At 45.0% G+C, this 16276-nt stretch overlaps 3 protein-coding genes across 3 annotated transcripts; 2 read left to right on the top strand and 1 right to left on the bottom strand.

Moving 5' to 3' along the window:
• Positions 1 to 1889: 1889 nt before the first annotated feature.
• H6S33_009456 (uncharacterized protein) lies at positions 1890 to 2942 on the top strand (the record flags this gene model as incomplete). The annotated part of the gene is made up of 1 exon (XM_044840854.1): positions 1890 to 2942. One exon carries the CDS (start codon positions 1890 to 1892, stop codon positions 2940 to 2942), a length of 1053 nt encoding a protein of 350 aa, XP_044698271.1.
• A 1518-nt stretch (positions 2943 to 4460) lies between these two features.
• H6S33_009455 (uncharacterized protein) lies at positions 4461 to 6757 on the bottom strand (the record flags this gene model as incomplete). Its single annotated transcript, XM_044840852.1, has 4 exons — positions 4461 to 4520; positions 4569 to 5196; positions 5295 to 5437; positions 5504 to 6757. 4 exons carry the CDS (start codon positions 6755 to 6757, stop codon positions 4461 to 4463), a joined length of 2085 nt encoding a protein of 694 aa, XP_044698270.1.
• Positions 6758 to 9391: 2634 nt separating this feature from the next.
• H6S33_009454 (uncharacterized protein) lies at positions 9392 to 12844 on the top strand (the record flags this gene model as incomplete). Its single annotated transcript, XM_044840851.1, has 5 exons — positions 9392 to 9415; positions 9482 to 9586; positions 9656 to 10358; positions 10422 to 12457; positions 12533 to 12844. 5 exons carry the CDS (start codon positions 9392 to 9394, stop codon positions 12842 to 12844), a joined length of 3180 nt encoding a protein of 1059 aa, XP_044698269.1.
• Between the last annotated feature and the right edge of the window lie 3432 nt (positions 12845 to 16276).

Below are 16276 nucleotides of genomic sequence, written 5' to 3'. Positions count from 1 at the left end.
CCCTTGCATACATGTACTTGCATGAGTACACATGTACCTACATGTACCTACTCTTGATGACTTATTTCCAGCTGGTCCTAGAAAACGTCAGAATAGGTGGTTCAACATAAATTTCGCCGTAAGTTCGAATACGTACTTAGGGAACCAACATAATTAAAGTGAACATCGGTATCCGCCCTTTAAACTAAGAACACATACGAGGACTCAATAATACGTCCATCCAGGGAGTCGCGAATTATCTAGTTGCATGTATTTATAAATAGACGTACTGCCGTTTACAACTGAAGTTCCCATTGACGTTCGCTTGAGCTTTTAATTCTCGCCGTCTCCCGGACGGATACGTTCTCTCCTGTCAATTTCAAGCATTGATATGAGCAGAAAGAATACGTAGGTACATGTGTTAGTAGTAATAGCTCAGGTACCGATGTTATTGAATTTATGGCGTTGTATGAAAACAGGGTACTGGGGAGGAACATGCATGCATGTGCATGCCAGATACTCTAGATACAGGTATGGTAGCACAAATTGCCGAGCTGATGTGAGCTGGGATTGAAGCTGAAAATACTCGCTAGATACGATTAGTACCAACCGGGTTTTGACCCGGATTCGGTTGTCGACGGGCAGGTTGCGAATCAGAAAACCTGTCAAAATTGAAGCTTGAGTCAAATAGGGGACGGTTGTGATTTTGTCCCCTTCACCGTTGCTAGTCCGCCTTGCGATCCGCCCGGTCATTAGGTATTTGCAGTATGGATTTTGGACGTTCTTTCTTTTTTAATGATTTCATGGCTATAATCGCAGATATTATGCATTGGCCAATCGGTCTAGATTGTGGCGACATGCATCGCAACTCTACCTACGTAGGATGTAGTAGAGTTGTTGTAGGTGAAGTTGCATCATTCTGCTGTGTATTGTAGCTTCAATTACTTGGAATTCCGAAAAAAATGTGTGTGTGAAATCTTGGGAGAATACTAGAAAGCATCTCAAAAGTGCAAATTGAAAGGAAGCAGGCAATTTGAGTTGATGCCGGCTATGACGCGTAGGCTGGATGACAATTGCGCACCAGACATATATGCATTGTTGCCTAGTATCGTTCCGATTCCTGCACTACGTAAAGCACAAACTACATGTATTCTTCTCCTTCTTGCCATTGTCAATATGTTCGTCCTCGAGCCCACGGGGGATCGATTTTTTTCCTGGACGTAAACTATACTGCAGCGCTCCCTCAAACCATGAGAAGTGCGCAGTAGATAATTTATTCTACGATGGCAGTTTCATTGATGGCACATTACGTACGTATACATATATATACGCCATTATTGTACTGCCACTTTCAAAAGCAAAGACCTGAAACCGCTAAAAAAAAAAGAGGAACTCTTGTGAACTAGACCAGATTACCATTTCATTTCATGACCGTTTGGAATACACACATATATGACAGTGTCACGTGCATGCATGCATACATGTATGCACAAGTGCGAATATGCACAAGTGCGAATATGCACAAGTGCGAATATGCACACCTAGGTGCGCACCCACCAACTTCATAAATGGTAGGCTGTGGAGGTGGCCCTTCATTTCTCTTCTTCGCTCATCCCAAATCCAATTTGACAGAACGCAAAAAACGTAAAAGTCACTTTCATTCTTAACCATTGCCTCGCCGCTCATTTCTTCTCCGAAGACAAACCATTCAGCAGAAGCTAGAGAGATCCGATTGTGAATAGAGTAGCTTTAGAGAAGCTTGACTCAGTCACACAAAGTTTGAATCCTGGTGATTTACAGGTACATACGCATTCTTACACTTTTTATTGACTAAGTTTACTAACTCCTAATTCAGTTCTTGATACGTTTAGCAGGTCTAACTCTCGAGAGTCTTTGCCCTAATATTTCCCATGGGTCTTCTACTCGACTTACCCAATGAACTCCTTCTCTGCATATCAACATACCTTGAAGAGTCGGGGATAGGCTCTCTCTTAAGAACGAACCGCCGGCTCCGGGAACTCTTAACGTCAGAGCTGAATCAGCATGCAACTCAAATTTGTCGCAACGTTTATCGTCGAGGAAACCTCAAAATCCGCTGCACACTTCACTGGGCTGCCTGGAGGGGTCATGAAGCACTGTTCCAGCTACTCCTCGACAAAGATGTCAGCATCGAATGTCCGGCCGACGCCCATCACTGCCATAGTCAAGAAACGGTCCTCCACTTTGCCGCTTTCCAGGGCAGTGAAACTATCGTGAAGCTCCTGTTGGATAAGGGAGCCAACATCAACCAGACAGACGAAACCGGGACAACAGCACTGCACTTTGCTGCCATGAGAGGGAATGAGGAAGTTGTCCGCTTGCTCCTGGAGAACGGAGCGGAAGTAACAGCAGTGGATGGGGCGGGATTGTCGATCATGAGCAAGGCCTTGAAAAGCTACGACCATCACCGGACAAAGAGGAATTTAAATGTTTTTAAGCTTCTGCTTGAGAATAAGGCGGATATCGACGCGAGGGATAAGGAAGGTGCGACTGCATTGCACCTTGCAGTCAAGCATATGGATTTGGAGATCTTGGATATCTTACTAGAGTCAGGTGCGAACCCGTACATCAAATCGAAAGATGGAGAGACAGCACTCGACTGGGCATTGATCCAGACATTTGATAAGATACCCGAGGAGAGACTCGAGAAAGCATACCATGTGGTTAGGTTTCTACAAGAGAAGAGGTTAATTCCGACTTTGGGAGGAAAGTTCTACGATGTGAGGAGACCCAGGGGGAAACGCGAGTATTGGAAACTGGCATGCGGAAGCGGCATCAAGAATCAAGCCAAATCAATAATCAAAACTTGGACTTTTCAAGCCTGTCCAACCGAAGCAGCGGGGAGATATTATAGGCAGCAGAAGATCAAAGCGAATCGTGCTTTCAGAGGCACTACTATCAACTATTATAATTACAACCTATAATCCTGGTTGCATTTATAATTCTTTCCCTTCTTCATTTCCCAACTCACTATTCCCCTTTAATCTTTGTTTATCATCTTTTTATGATCTCAATTTACGACCGAAGCTGGATCGAGCACGTATTTATCACTCATTCTGTTAATCTCTTGTTTAATTAATCTACCTTCGTTTCTTCAGTTTTATATTTCGTTTATTTCTACTACTGGCTGGTTAGGTTTATTATTTATTAAGTCATGTCCTTCTTTTTATTCGGATTTAGCGTTTTATTTCCTTCTTTCATTCTCCATTTTCTTTCTTTACTATTTGGTTATGTCATGACTCATGATTTACGAATTACGAAGCTTACAGAGGTTACAATTTGTCATTTACGAGTCGAGGTCCGTAGGACGCTGTCGTCGATGTTGCGTTTGTCTTCCTAGTCTACACTACGTTGGCTTGGATATACACCCATAAACATAACGCATATACCCCCCCGCCCTCAAAAAAAAAAGATATCCGTCAGGACTTATTTCTCTTCTTTCTATCCTGACCAGGATTGGGGCCTAGTCACCTGCTAGTCGGGTCGAAACGATCTTTTCGAAGTTAATCTCTTATTTTTTAATTTCATATATCCGATCGCTAATATTTCATAATTTCGAGTGATTATGAGGGCATGAGAAATCAACGGTCCATTGGTTCTACGAATCGGACGAAGGAAATGGATTGGATGGACAGGAATTCGCCGATATGATTTTTTTCTTCTTCATATTACGTTGCTTTATTCTCTTAGTTATACCATATAATCATGAGCAAGAACGCATACATGCCTTTTATTTGTTTATCTCTTAGTATTTGCTCTTTCCTCTTTACTTGGTGATTTGATCATTTCCCTAGTTATTAGATGTATGCAAGGTTGCCTTTGAATCTAGCTATATACGCACTAGTAGCTTTCTTTACTATTTCTAGGTTTATTTTTTTTTAAGTTTTTCGCTGTTCTATATCTTCTTTGATTCTATAAAAATCTGTAACTCAGAGACAAATTAAACGTTTTTTTTTTTACTCATAGATTGTGCATGCATGTGCCTAACCTTTCTCTTTAGTAGTGCCGTTTTAAACCTTTATCCGGATCCAGTTCAACCTTTAAGATAGAAGAGAAGAATGAGACCGCATCCGAAAAACTTATAAAACCCCAAAGACCCTTTTCGAAATCCCTAACTAACTACAGATATTTTGAACTTCAAACTCCACACGCTTATAACTCGCAAAAATAAATAAAAGTAAAGGAATAATAATGAAATAAATCTATACACAAAGAAAAACGAGCTAGTCTTGTGTATGAGGCCTCTATGCTGATGTAGAAAAAACACCTCTAAAGAAAATAAAATGGTTTCCAAAGACGCACACATGATCTAAATCTAAGAAGATATAAAGCGTTGTTTAGCTTTTTAAAAAAGAGAGAAAAGGAGGGATACAAAGGGGAAAAGTAAGTTATATCTCTCTATTTTATATATGATTTTTTCTTTATTTCCCGGGGTTAAGAAGTTAATATCTCTGGCCGAAACCTTGTGGGACCTTTGGGCGTCCAAAATTTTGATCGAGATCCTGATTCACAATTAGTCTCAGATCCCCAATATATTCAGTTGAACTTACCATGATGATCTTCAATGCATTCCGGCTTCTGAGGTAAGGCATAGGTGCACTCTGTTCTGCCATCCCGATAGCTGGTATGATTCCACCTGAGAGGCTTTCTGCGTTCTGCTTCTCTTTCCCAGCCGTTGGGAAAATGTTTTGCAAAAGCTCATACGCAGCCAGGGTCGCACCAAATTGGGGCGAACTTCGCAGGATCCTTGCAGGACCTCCCTTAAAGAAGGCTTTAAACCCTTCTTCTTTCCAGACCGTTGTAGCGCAGTGGATCAAACCACGGTAATGGGTCTGTCCCTGTCTGGCCTCGACCTGTAAACGAGTTTTGATGACATCGCAGGGGGTGGTGAAGTATGCGGCAGGCATACCGGCGATTGCACCAGCAGCCAATAATTGAAGAATTCCAAGTTTCTTAGTAGGCGATTCGCCAAAAAAGTCGGTTTTTAAATGATTGTATGTTGGGAAGTAAATCGCTGAGAACGGGACATCACGGAGGAGACATGCGGATGCTCCCTTGTAAAGACCGATCAACCCAAGATTTTTGACAATCCATAGGGCTGAACGGCGAGGAACTCCTTCAACATTTTTGGCGACTTCTCCTTGAACCTGAAGACGGATTTTTACGATTTCAAGGGGGCTTGAAATGGGTTAGCCAAAGGCCCAGATACTACACAATATTGAAGCGAAAGCGAAGAAATGGATGTGAACTCGCAAAGCAGGAAAGTCATATCTCACTTTGTAAAAACGACCTGGCAAGCGCCCGCACCCCCTCCCGCAAGGAGCTCCCACGGAAGGGTGATCTCGCCGTTCTTATCCTTCGCCTTCGATCTGACCAAGTCATTGACAGTGAGTTTGATAGCTTTCTCTGGCGCAACACCCTATATTCAAAATAATCCATTAGTACCTCCAATTATCTGATCAACACATGACTATACATAACCTACAATCAATTGTGGTCCCAGGCCACTGTACAACCCCAAAAATCCCTCGTTACGAATAACCTTCTTGGCGCAATCTAAAGAGTTCTTGTACATAAGCTCACCCACAACCTTGCTTCGTTGGTTCTGCATCCGTGTCTTGACAAGGTCAATGGGGTAAACAATAGTTGCACCGAATGCTCCTGCGAGTGACCCAAGGGCAAAGTTCTGAGCTGCATCTAGGGCTTGCCCAAAAAAGCCTCGACCGTGGGTGACCGAATCAACTGTAGGAAGAAGTCCCTCAGTGGGAGGCAGTAACCCAGAAGTATCGAGCTTTGGCCCCCGCCATGACGGGTCAAGAACACGTGTAAAGTCCTTAAGCCCCAAACGGCCGGATGTTGTATCAAGACCAGCGAAATGGAACAGGATATCGGCCTCCATGGGTGTGAAAAGAGTGAATCTAGCGACCTTTGCCGCTTCGTTTAGGAAATCGGTGCGGGTGATCTTCCCGTCAGCAGATTTGGCGGTAGCATTACGCACAATTAAGTCGACCATATCCATTCCTCGAACAATGTTCTGGAATGCACGAACATTGGCATAGCTGATCTTGGACCCGACAGAGATGTTGCAAAGTGTGTGCAGATTCTCAAGAAGGTGGTCACTGAGCTTGTGAGCAGAGGTTTCGAGGATTATTCGTTGGAACTCCTCTGGTTCGATAAAACCAGTACCCCTTTTGTCGAAATAGTGGAAAGCCTGCCTAACACGTTCCCCCTGGAGCCCACGGAGCATCTGTGAGAATTGGGGGTACGTCAGGTCATGACGCTTGTTCTTCCCCCCGAGGTAAAGAGACGCCCACATGCTATTCCAGTCAAATGGAATATCGGAAGGGTCCCTGTTGGCTGTACAAAGTTTAATAAATTCATCATACTTTACACTGCCTTTACCTTCGACATCGAATAGTCTAAATGCAATTTCATATTCGACATCTGGCTTCGCAAGAAGGTTCTCGAAATTTGCCCAATCGTGGAGATTGACAATGCCTTCTTTGCGGCGATCGGCCACCTCAAACAAAATCAAGTACTGCTCCCTCTTGATTTTATGATAATCTTGGTCCGGAGGTGCAATGGCCGAAACAAAGTCCTCTTTGGTCATGTAGCGCTCCCCCGAAGGAGCGGTATGGGACGCATACTTGTCGAAGGTTTTCTTTGCTTCATCGGTAAGCAGAGCAGGTTGCTCGCTACCTACGAGGGATTCTTTGATGGCTTCCTGAACTGTAGCCATTTATCTCAAGATGGGTAACTGAGAATCGTACGTTTTAAGACTGAGCGAATTGGCGTTGTGGAACTGTCCACAGAGCTGCAAGGGACGGTTGCTTCCGATGACTCTTATAAAGCGCTCCCGAAAGAAAAAAAAAGTAAAAAGATTGGTAGTGGAAAAAAGAAGTGTATTGAAGTCACAGCAACAGAGGAAACGTCGAAAACACTAGCAATCCCGAAATGCAGGTGCTGTAAAGATTGAGAGGAGCCTAAGATAGGAAGTGATTGAGGAATGAAAGGAGGAAGAGGAGGTGTAGGCACGGTAAGAGTCTAGAGAGCGGGGAGGGAAAAGGCGGAGGGGTTGAAATTCCGGGGGTGGTTAAACAGAATCCGGGGGCTTCGTTTATTAGTGGATGCAGAGCTTCTAAAATCCCACGCTAAAAGTGGAACGGAGACGGGAAGTCTTGCGTTTGTTTCTGGTGCAAAAGAAAAATGATCTATGGCGTGGGATGGTGCTCGAGAGGGGGGACAGTTCGCAAGCTGAGATTGGATAAGCTCACTAATCTCGCTCAATCTGAAGACACCAGAAAACAGATTGTTTTGAAAACGTCCTCTGCTGTTTGGAATATCTAATATCAATTTGTCCTTTTGTTCTTAATAACGAGGTTAATGCCCACCGGAGCGTCGTTATTGGTGGAATATGTGTGTGTTTTTTTCGGTTTTTTTTTTTTTTTTCCCTCCCCCTCCCCCTCCAAGAGCCGCTTGAACCCTGCTCGTGACAACTCGGATGATTCCCGATCTTCCACGAGAATTTCCCCTCCGCTTCACCCACATGACTTCATCTTCACCAGTAATTGACTTAGGGTCCATAGAACTGTGGTTAGAACCTCCGATAACTACTCATATGAGCCGGTAATTTGCTATTTAGCCGTCCCTTGAAAAACTATTAGATGAAATTAACTATTAATGGTTAGTTTCCTCAATTAGCAATCCAATCTGATAAGATTGATAAGATCACAAGGTCTTGTTTGTTCGTGAATCGTGGAATCGTGGAACCCAAGACATGACAGGCCCTTTCCGACCCCAGATTTTAGAAAGCAGTCCCGAACGGAAACCGCCTGTAGGTATAACGGGTCGGGTTAGGCCACTAATTGTATTAAGCCTGTTGAGGGAGGTGCAGCTACATAGCTTAATCTTCATAGCAACGGATCATAGCAACCAACAAAGCTAGTAAATACGTTCTGAGGTCAGTTGCTAATCCAGCTAGGATAAATATTCGCAGTGGTAGTGGGCAAAATACCGACCTGGTAGCGACGAAATTTCACATGCTGTGAGATAATTAACGTCGTGAATCGCATATATACATGCGTAGAGTTGCTATTGTATGCTCCTGTATCAGAGCTTCCTGAGTATCCCCTGGATCGTATATTTTGCCTGACTGGACTCAGTGATATCTGGCGAATTTGAGAATACTGTAATTAGTGAAACATAACGTATTTGGCTGCGCCTACAAGTCAATTGCATCCAGAAAGGTTTGATTTCCATATCCTGTTCTCAGACAAATAGGGCTATTATCAGATATTGAGTTAATCCAGTTAGAGATACTGCATAAATAATGTGAATTATAATTCACTGATTCGAGTCAGTCAAATCAACCAACTACGATGCAGGGGATAAGCATTCGATGCTCCTCATGCTCCAAGTGGCAGCGCAGAAATATTTGGCTCGTACTAACTTTTGTCAAAAAATAACTGGTTCTGCGGATCCAACATACCATCGTATAAGCCAGTGGCTAAACCGAGACGTCCACTAGTTTTGATGGGAGCTATAGGCAGGATTGAAGCCGTATCGCTTTGGAGAGAAAGGGGCGAAGACGATGAAATTTAAACGAAAGAGTTGAATTAGCCTTGAGCCCTTATGAAGTCGCGGAAACCTTCATAGCTGTAGTATTTGCCTGGCTTGTGTGGGGTGAACATTTTTATCAGACGTAATTAAAGGGTTAAAGGCTTATAGCGGATGGATTCCTTGCGTGAGATGCACAGACCAGGGAAAATGATTGAGAAGTGCACCTCCATACACTTATATTCAAATATCAGCGGGTGAATCTACATGTATCCATCAGCCGAGGGTTCGGGATTAACCCGGGTGACCCGAGTCTCACAGGCCATCACTCGCGTTCAAAACGATTGAATCTGATCTGATAAGATCTTTGGATAGATAGCAAACTCGGTGGTCATTTTCGCAACTTTCATAATTGCAATGATTATCGCAGTGACATAGGAATATATATATTTGTGATGTGCCTCAATAGAATGTAATTCAAGGAATGTTTTAAGTACATGTAAAACTCTAAAGCTTATCTCCAGGATGAATTATTTTGGTTGAGTGCTGATTTGCGCACGTGCCACATGCACATCCTTATGTAATGGCCATGTCCAGCGACACCGTGTTCTCTCGTGCTGAAGTTGAAACGCGAATTCAGTGGACATCCAAAAGCTTCTTTCTTTCTTTCTTTTTCTACCCCCCGCTGAGCAACGGGATAAAGTCCCAAGAATCAATTATAATTCTGGTCTCCTAACTCCTTATCATCTTCCCCCTCTCAAGGGCTTTCAACTAGAACACCAGAGTCCTTTGCTGGACCCGCTCAAGTTAATTCAAGATGCGGCTCGCCGTGTATGGAGCTGTAAGTACCTTATTTCCCTCTGCTTTACGCCACAGCAGCTAAACCATAAACCATCTAAACAACTAGACCAGCGTCATTTTGGGCGCCGGCGTCATCATCTCAGCTTTCAACCAACGCGCAAACTTCTATTCAGCCTGTGTTCACCTTGCTCAGTCCAATGCTTGTCTTATGGTCCATTTCCCTTCTTATTCACTCCATCAGATATATCTCCACGGATGACTGACTTCGCCGGTCACTTAGGTCCTTACAAATTTGTTACTCCTTCTCTCAATACTCTTCGGCCATGCTCTACAGCTTATTTTCTATGGACCTCTACGGACCCCCGAGATTGAGAATCTATACGAGAAGGCTTGGTATGCTGTGACGGAGACATGTTTGGCCATGACTATATTTCGCGACGAGTTTGATGTCCGGTTCATCGTCATGTTTGGTGTATTATTATTTATCAAGTGCTTCTGCTGGATCGGAGGAAGTAGAGTGGAATTTATGGAAACCTCACCTCCAGACAATCCGACACTCTTCCATATCCGGCTGGCCTCTTCCTTGATTCTGCTTCTTTCAGCCTGTTCAGCAATGCTTTGGCACTCTGTTTCCTCAGTTCTTGAGCGTGGGAGACCAAATATGATGGTCATGTTTGCTTTCGAATTCGCAATTCTTCTAATAACATCGCTCGGAATTACTGGTAGATACGTTCTAAGCTTGGTCGAAAAATATATCTTAAAACGGGAGGCGATGCGAAGACGTGCAGCAAGAATTCTGGAGAGGGAAGGCGCTCGCCAGAGACATGCAGACCGGGTCGCAGAGGTAACAAGAAGACGTAGAGCTGGCGATCTTGTGGAAGATGTTCCTGAGTTGGAAGAAGAAGACGAAGATGAGGAGGAATTAGATGTCGGGGGTTGGGAGGAGAAAGGAACATGGGTTTTTTACTTGGAGTTGGTTACAGGTAATTCACACAGGGAAACACTTTTGAGCTCTCCACGAACATGACTGACTCAGATCTAAATAGACCTTCTTAAGCTCCTTACTTATCTCTCATTCTTCTCGATTGTCCTAAGATATTATGGACTTCCACTCCATATCATCCGCGATGTCTACCTCACCCTCCGTTCATTTATCACCCGGATTCGAGACTTCATCCGCTATCGTCGGGCAACTGCTCACATGAACTCCCGGTACCCAGATGCAACCCCCGAAGAGGTTGAGCGCGAAGGGGTCTGTATCATATGTAGGGAAGAAATGAGAGCGTGGACTGAAGGTGGTGCTGCGGGTGAAGGTGGTAGAGCAGCCGGCACTCAAGACCAGAGATCAAGACCAAAAAAGCTTCCATGTGGGCATGTACTCCATTTTGCCTGCTTAAGAAGTTGGCTTGAAAGACAGCAAAGATGTCCTACATGTCGTAGGCCTGTACTTGACGAGCCTCTCAATGGCCCAGGTGCGCAAAACGCTGCTGCACGAGCACAAGCAAATGCCGCTGGTGGAGCAGGTCTGGCGTTTGGTGCGCAACTTGGTCCTCTAGGATTTGACATTGGTGTTGGGGGGCCTGGTTTTGTCCAAAATTTAATGGATAGAATGAACCAACAACAACAACGACCTCAACCGCAGCAAAACCAACAGAACCAGCAGAACCAGCAGCAGCAGAACCAGCAACACAATCAACAGGCGCAGTTGCAAGCACAGTTGCAGGCACAGATTCAGGCACATGCGCAGAATCAAGGTTTAGCAGACGTTGGTGCCGGTGGTGCTGGGTATACAGATCTTGCTCAGCAGATACTCAGGACTAGGCAGCTTCTTGACCGCGAAGTAGCCATGTTGGAGATGACGCAACAACAATTAAGGCAATTACGAGAATTACAGGCGCAAGCTGCAGGTATTCCGGGGGCTGGTGGTCTACAAGGCCAACAAGTCCCAGCTACCCCACTTGCTCCTGGAGCCACACCCCCCGCAGCTGCTACCAACCCATACCTAAACACCGGGAATAATCTTGAAACCAACTTACCTCCAAGAATTAGAACACCGGGCATGTCGGTTTACCATGGGGGGCCGGTATTGAACGGATCCAGTGCTACGGCGGTACTGCCTCAAGGAATGGTGCTTCCGCCGGGATGGAACGTGGTTCCCTTGACTGCCCCTAGATCTACTGCCACTGCTTTACCGATTACAACTCCAGGTGGAACAATGTCGTTAAGAGGAGCGGAATCCTTAAGAAGTCGAAGGGGGCAACAAATGTACCGGGAGCGCATGATGGATCACCACGCTAGATTGACCCCAGGAGAAGAACAGACATCTCGTTCTTCCAGACCAGCCCTTACCAGAGCAACGACCGCCCCAAGTGGACTCAGCCGCCCGCAACAGAACTGGGCAGCTCAAAGAACTAGCGGACCAGTCACGGGTGGAAATCTGAGTGAACGGTTGTCCCAAGAACAGATGGAAAGGTTAAGTCCAACAGTTCAAAGAAGTGTCGCGACTATCAGTAGACTTTTACAATGGCAATTAGAATCAGGAAGTGGCATAACAGTGCACGAAACTCTTGCTGGTCTTCCAGATGAAACCCGGGAAGAAATTCTACAGGGCTGGCCTAATAGAGATATGGCCCAGGAGCTCGCAGAGGGTGCTAGGAATGCCACCCGTTCTGAACCTGGTGCAGATATGGTGCGTTCTGTGGCGAATATTGCTAGATGGCTTGAGATATTGCCTAGAGAAGAAAGGATTCAGGTTGTGCTGGGATTTCCCGAAGGCGACTTTAGGGGATTTATAATGATGCATCATCCAGGACTCAGGGCAGAAGTAACAAGGCTGTCTACACTGCTGAGAGATATCAACGAAGAAATCACTGAGACTCCCACTACAATCTCGCCATCTGGCGTTTCTGGCATGATTGAGAGCATCTCCGACTGGACTCAGATATCACCTTTGGACGAAACAAGTTCTCGGGAAGACATTGAGAGGGTAGAACGGGAAACTCGCGAGACTGTCAATAGACGTATACAGGTCCTCAATGATATAGCCAGAATTATGAGAAATGCAGCGGGGCAACTCGAACAAGTTAGTGGGAGACGGCTTCCATCTGCGTCTTCAGCTCCTGTCAATTCAATCGACTTATCAAGACTTCCTACTCAGTTCAATACCGAGAACCAACTTTCACTATTTGGGGAAAGAAGCATCTTCAATCCCAGCGCGCAAGAGCAGGCGTTGAATGCACTGGAGCAGGAGGTTGTACAGGAGGAGAGGGAGTGGAGGTCGAAACAAGGAGTTGCAGCTGTAGAGAGTCTTTTAGGGGTTGCTGAAGGACCTACTGATGAAAAGGGTAAAGGCAAAGCAAAGCAAGAAGTGGAATTAAATGATGCCCAGGAAGGCGAAGCCTCAGTAACTCCGGAAGCACAAGGAAAGGCGCCGGTTAAGGTCACGGTAGAGGATGCTGATGATGAGTGATGCTTTCAATTGTATTTTAGCTGCTTTTTTGTTTGTCTGTTCTTCGTTCCTCTGTATGGAATGGAGTGATATTGGGCTTTATTTGCGCGGAAGATCTGTAACGTTAGTATTTTTACCATTTGGAGTTGTAGTTTCTCCACCGAATTTCCAACTGTAATGCACCTTTTTCCACTACATGTATGTACGTAGTGATCATCGATGCTTCTTTCAAAAGACTTCCGTGAGAGGATACATGAGATTATGGTCAATGGTGGTTATACAATCACTCGCGCGCGTTGATAGACCCAGCAGTAGACCCCGCGGCCCGAGAGAAAGGGACAGCTAACGCCTACACTGTGGTTAATCTTAAACTCGTTGTCATTGAATCAAAAACCATCAGGACTAACCTGATATACACCGACATGATGAGAATTGAAACTCTTGCTTGCATTATATACCCCTCTTTATTAAGGGTAGGGGATGGGGTATCTGTTCTTTTTATTTACTATCCCCGCTTCCATTTCGCGAGATATTGGCAACAAACGTTACACCTTATACTATCCCTCACTCAGATATCGAAGTAAAATCTATGATAGATATGGATGGACCTAGTAGTATACTGTGTGGTGGAGAGAGTTCATAAATGCGGGTATTTCGGGGTTTATCATGATATGAGCTGACTTATTGTGGTCTCTTTCTAATGGGTGCGATCTGTTCCTGTCCATAACTACATGTAGCTCTCAGCTCTAACTACTGTAAGCGCTTTCTTTTTTCAACCCCACAATATACCGATGGTATTCCCGGCTTCAACTCCCCCGCTTGGTCAAGCCTCTTTGAAGAGTGGTGGGCAGGGTAAAGACTATATGCCCTAGCCGTCCGCATTGACTGCATTTCTGTGCCGCCGGTAGGTCTCCCCTCTTTGTTCTCAGCAAAGGAGACAATCCCTCGGGGTTTCTTTCTCTTTGCGAAATCTACTTTACCGGTAGAATGGACGACCCAGAGATGACAGAGATTATGATCGGAGTAAAATTTAGCTGGACATACATGATGATTTTGACGTGGTAATACACCGGATATTCGATATGGATGCGGAAAAAAGAATGATCATGAAGCCTTAGGCTAGTGGGAATGACAGCCGATGTGAGGAAATGGATGTGGAGTTTAGGTCATGATGATGGTTACTAGCAACGTGGGGATTAGACAATCCAAGAAGTCCTTCTAGACAAAAGGGTAGCCATCAACCTTGGCTACTCTTTGGAGTTTAAACTCTGACAATAATTACAATATTTAGGTATGCTGAAAACCGTATGACATGTCAGAAGAATTTGGGAGTTAGGAAGGAGGTAGAGTACAAGTCCTCCCCTTGTCTCATGTCCAGCCCATAACGCAAAGCTTACCTCACACAGCACCTAGGGTTCGGCTCATGAAAGTTTCCGAGCTTTGTCAGAGCTTTCTGCAAGCTGGGTGTTTCTGAGCCCCTGATGCGCTTGAGATTTGATTAATTTTAAGTACTCAGTCAAACAGAGCACTGTGCCAAAAAGAACCTCACCTAGCCCGGAATATCTGGAACACCAAGAATTTAAGCATGCAGGCACTAGTACTAGTGTACCGTTTGACCCAACGTTTAAAAGGAAAAAGGGAAAAAAAACTAAGCCTTATAAAGTAAAGCTCGTATGAAGGATAGTTGCAGGGAATCTTCAAACCCGTATGGATACAACTTCTAGAACCACGGGCCCCACAAACAAGACAGAATATTTTGATCTGTTCACTACACAGCTTTCGGAAACTCCCGAGACCGTCAACCAGGCACAAAACTGGTTATCAATCTCTTTCTGCGTCATGCCGTAAGATGCATACGCAGATAAAGTAAGCGAACTAGGCTCTAGGTGACCCATTGGCCGGTGTACATATGGCAGCAATGAAATGATGTGAACGAGCCAATATCTGATCCTGATATCTGGTCCGCAATAGAGCATTTTAGTCCCATATTTCTACCATAATTCGGCCATATTTCTGCTGCAGAAGCCACGTGCGCTATACCATTTACGTGGAAGAAATATGGCCGAATAATGGATTACAGGGATGGACTAAAATGCTCTAATGTGCATTAAACATTTTTCCACACATCTATCCGCACGTTTGGGCTGGTGGAGCCCTTTAATCTATCTTAGAGAAGCCCAGGTACTTCTTTGTTAGGCAAAGGGTGATTCGCGATTATCGCGGCTGCGGCTGCCCACATTGGCAATACATAACGCTGCCCTACTAGAGTACATGTATGGTTTGGCTGAGAGGGTTTTACACCTTTCCCGTAAATCTAGGTTCTGCTGTTATCCCGTGGATGGAATGTCGTGCACATGTTGATCGGATCGTGATTCGTCAGCGGCCCTCGATTGTGATTGACTGGCTTAACGAGAGATGGGACGATACCGTATTGGCAGATGGGGCTATATCTGGAATTATATAGCTGCACAGCTCATATGGCACCTAAATAGTTCTTCAGAAGATAGCATCATCTCATACCACAGGTATATCTATATTCAATACTCCAAGTAATACGTAACCGCAGCTAATACCTCGTCATAGCACTCCTTTTTGAAAGCCATAATAATTTATCAAGACGTTGGATCTCTATAAATATTTACGTTCTGGTGAGATACGCCCAGAGCTGGCCACCACACCGTAACTCGATTGCGGGGTATAGTTCTCCCGGTACATCCCATCCCATTCCATGATTGCTGGAGACAGAAAATTTTCCATCAGTAGTATAACAACCAGTGAATCCTTTTGTTGTACGAATATCCCTCATGTCAGGTGGCCCTACCATCCTATCCCGCTCTCTCAAACCCTCTTGGCAAACAAAAAAAAGTGATCGGCCAGCTCAACACCATCCATCATAGGATATGATAAGGTGTTATTGTCAAAAGACGCGTATCCCGTTTTTTCACACAGATCTTGGTTTATTGGAATCATCGTGGGAATCGAAGAGGTAACGGTGTTATAGATTGGCTACTTGGTGTTTAGCTTTTTTTTTTTTTTTTTTTTGAGTGAGGAGTGGAGGGAAAGGAATAGTAGGTGGTAGGGAAAAACAGGGTATAAGTCATTCCTTACTTATTACCAGCGCCGGCAATAGACCCGTCCGCGACCGACTGCGCTGACTTCCATGGACTGGCGGGGTCGGGCGTCCTTTTTTGGTCAACTGTAGTCGGACTGTGGTCAACCACGGTCCTCAGGGTTAGGGTGATGGAAGTGACAGGAAGGGAGGACAGGGTCTTTAGGGGTGTCCCCTAAATCGCCCCCGCTTAGGCTGAAACGCGGGTGGATGCGGGGCCACTCCCCGCCGAGGGGGGCACCGGGGGGCTCCTCGCCCCCCAGAGCGATTTCGGGCATTTTAGAGCGTTTTTTTACGGGTTTTATTCATGATCTACGGATTCAGATACGGTTCTATGTACATAG

Source organism: Morchella sextelata, assembly GCF_020137385.1.
Source record: "Morchella sextelata strain SCLS chromosome Unknown scls_3, whole genome shotgun sequence".
In the NCBI taxonomy this organism is placed as follows: domain Eukaryota; kingdom Fungi; phylum Ascomycota; class Pezizomycetes; order Pezizales; family Morchellaceae; genus Morchella; species Morchella sextelata.
This window is presented reverse-complemented; position numbering and strand designations above follow the sequence as displayed.